We start from the raw sequence: 2598 nt of genomic DNA on the forward strand, positions 1-2598 counted from the left end.
CCAGAGTCTCTGTGCTTTCTCGCCTCACAGGTTCCTGTGTATCCGGGTTATACCTGGACCAGGTCTTGCCTCCTGCCGTGGTTCTGTCATACATTGAATGTGCTGTAATTACATTGAATGTGTTGTAATTCACTATCCTGTTCTACACATGACATCTATTGCACTTCTGTCCATCCTGGGAGAGGGATCCCTCCTCTGTTGCTCTCCCACAGGTCTCTTCCTCTTTTCTCCCCGTTAAAGGGTTTTTGGGGAGTTCTTCCTGTTCTGATGTGAGGGTCCTGGGACAAGAGGATGTCACATGTGTACATATTGTAAAGCCCTCTGAGGCTAACTTGTTATTTGTGATTTTGGGCTGTACAAAAATAAATTGAATTGATTTGAATTGAAAAGTCAAACTTCTCCCATGTGCCAGTCTTTAGCTTGCAGTAATTTTGTCTGCAGAAGAAGACGTCTTACCGACTGCGCATGCGTGTATCATTCAACATGTCTGCGCCCTTCAGCAAGGTGGGAAACAAACGAAATCTTTATAACTAGCATTAAGAATCCGTTTTCGAGACAGTTTTCCTTCGTTATCGCCGCACCGATGTTTTCCGGTAACATGATGGATGTAACGGATTATTCGTTATTTGATTTAAAGATGATATTAGCGAGTTGTTTACTCTCTCAAATGCTCTTATTCTGGTGTATAGGTTGAAATCCAGCCCTTAATAGCAACAGCATCTTATTTTAAATATTCCGAATTAAAGTTTCCGGTTTGGTTTGTAGTTGTCGACTTCTGCAGGAATACCACACACATCTGAACCTTTATTTTATAAGTTAAAATTTTAAAAATAAAGCGCTGCTTGTCGTGATACACACCCGCCGAATTCAATAATGACTTTATTAGATGCTGAATATTTCTCAATATAGCAATTATAGTGGTACATATTTTTAGTTAAGCATAAAATCGTTTATTTTTTTAATGGAATTTGTCCGAATGTTCCGTCTGGACTAGAAACGTGCCAAGTCCTACCAGGGTCTGTTTGTTCTGCCACTCAGTGACTCTATGGCTTCCAGAAGAGCCGCTAACCTTCTTCCGAGAGGAAGGGAGTGCGTCTCCAGTCTGTGGGTTCAAAAACCACCAAACATCCTCAGACAAACGGTCTCGTTTCTCCACCACTGTCACAATCACTGTGGCAGAACCACGAGAACTCTTCACACCGGCACGCCTTTGACGGCGGCTAAGTTACTGTCGGTGGACGAGCTGTTTGCCAAAAGGTCTCTGCAGGAACACCTGAAGAAGGTGGAGACGGAGTACAGTGAGTGTCTGAGATCGGCCAGCAGCGGTGGTGGTGGTGTGACAGAGCAGCACTGTGAGGACGAGCTGAGGGCCAAGAGGACCAGAGTGTCTCTGCTGGCTCCTCTCATCCAGAGCATCAGGGAGCTGGACACCAAAGAGAGAGAGACGGCTGAGACGGAGACGCTGCTGAGAGGTGAGACACAAACACACACGGAGGAGGAAGAGGAGAGGAGGAGAGGAGGAGAGGAGGAGGAGGAGGAGGAGGAGTATAAACTTTCTGACGATGGAGAGATAATCCTCATATCACTCTACTTCACTTTACTGTGTTTTTATTGTTTTCCCCTGAAGATGAAGACACGGCTCTGAGAGAACTGGCCGAGCTGGAACATGAAGGATGTCTGCAAGATATTCAAGATCTCAGACAGAAGGTACAACTGTAACTCCTCACTTTGACGGCCTTCAGATGTTCATCACATTCATGTTGTTTTACCCGCTTCTCTGATCAGATCCTGGAGCTGCTGCTGCCGGAGGAGGAGGCGGATCTGAGCGACCTGGTCCTGGAGGTGACAGCCGGGGTCGGAGGTCAGGAGGCCATGCTATTCACTGATGAGGTGTGAACGTGCTTCACGATCACATTCACTACTTTTCAACAGTTTCTGTTTTAAAGAGTCGCCTCATATAATAAAAAAGGAACACAGAGGGATTTGAAGAAGAGGAGCGACGAAGCATCGTCTGTGTATTTACCACTCGTCTGGTCTCCCCTGAAGGTGTTCGACATGTACCAGCGCTACGCTCAGCACCACGGCTGGTCCTTCGACGTCCTGGAGCACATGACCAGCGAAATAGGTCAGAGGTCACACACACTCCTGTTTATAGCCGGGTTAAAGGTCGGTATCGTAGTGGTGGATGTCTGAAAACCTTTAGAACAACAGCGTTTATTTTCAGGAATGTCGCCACAGACACCCAGTTTATAACACCACAGATATGTGAATATTGTAATACTTTCATCCATGTCTGTTAGACTTAACAGACATTTATTGAGATGAAAAACTTTGTTATTGCTTCTAGCATTTAGGGGGACTTATTGGCAGAGATGGACTAAAATATGAATACATATGTTTTCATTAGTGTATAATCACGTAGAACTGAGAATCGTTGTGTCTTCGTTATCTTAGAATGAGCCCTTCATGTTTCTACAGTAGCCCAGTAGGGACAAACCAAACACTGGCTCTAGAGAGAGACTTTCACGTTGTTACCAGCTTCTGAAAAATCAAAGTCAAAGCTTCATGTGTTAAAGCTGCATTCTCTCTAGTGTCCAC

The 2598-nt window shown here is 45.0% G+C and overlaps 1 protein-coding gene across 1 annotated transcript; it reads left to right on the top strand.

Annotated features, from left to right (window-relative positions):
- The first annotated feature begins 482 nt into the window (after positions 1 to 482).
- Positions 483 to 2591, top strand: LOC116378137 (peptide chain release factor 1-like, mitochondrial). Its single transcript, XM_031839945.1, has 4 exons — positions 483 to 1472; positions 1628 to 1707; positions 1786 to 1890; positions 2047 to 2591. The coding sequence occupies exons 1-4, from the start codon at positions 1046 to 1048 to the stop codon at positions 2191 to 2193; spliced, it is 759 nt and encodes a 252-aa protein (XP_031695805.1). The 5' UTR covers positions 483 to 1045; the 3' UTR covers positions 2194 to 2591.
- Positions 2592 to 2598: the final 7 nt, after the last annotated feature.

The sequence above is a fragment of the Anarrhichthys ocellatus genome, unplaced genomic scaffold (assembly GCF_004355925.1).
Source record: "Anarrhichthys ocellatus isolate YVR2014 unplaced genomic scaffold, GSC_Weel_1.0 scaffold2104, whole genome shotgun sequence".
NCBI classification, from domain to species: domain Eukaryota; kingdom Metazoa; phylum Chordata; class Actinopteri; order Perciformes; family Anarhichadidae; genus Anarrhichthys; species Anarrhichthys ocellatus.

What these genes read in the sequence shown, in the direction of transcription:
- LOC116378137 (XM_031839945.1), top strand. Translation starts at nt 1,046, where the DNA reads ATGGCTTCCAGAAGAGCCGCTAACCTTCTTCCGAGAGGAAGGGAGTGC. An exon ending in GACGGAGACGCTGCTGAGAG is followed by an intron (nt 1,473 to 1,627) that starts GTGAGACACAAA and finishes TTTCCCCTGAAG; the next exon opens with ATGAAGACACGGCTCTGAGA. An exon ending in TTCAAGATCTCAGACAGAAG is followed by an intron (nt 1,708 to 1,785) that starts GTACAACTGTAA and finishes TTCTCTGATCAG; the next exon opens with ATCCTGGAGCTGCTGCTGCC.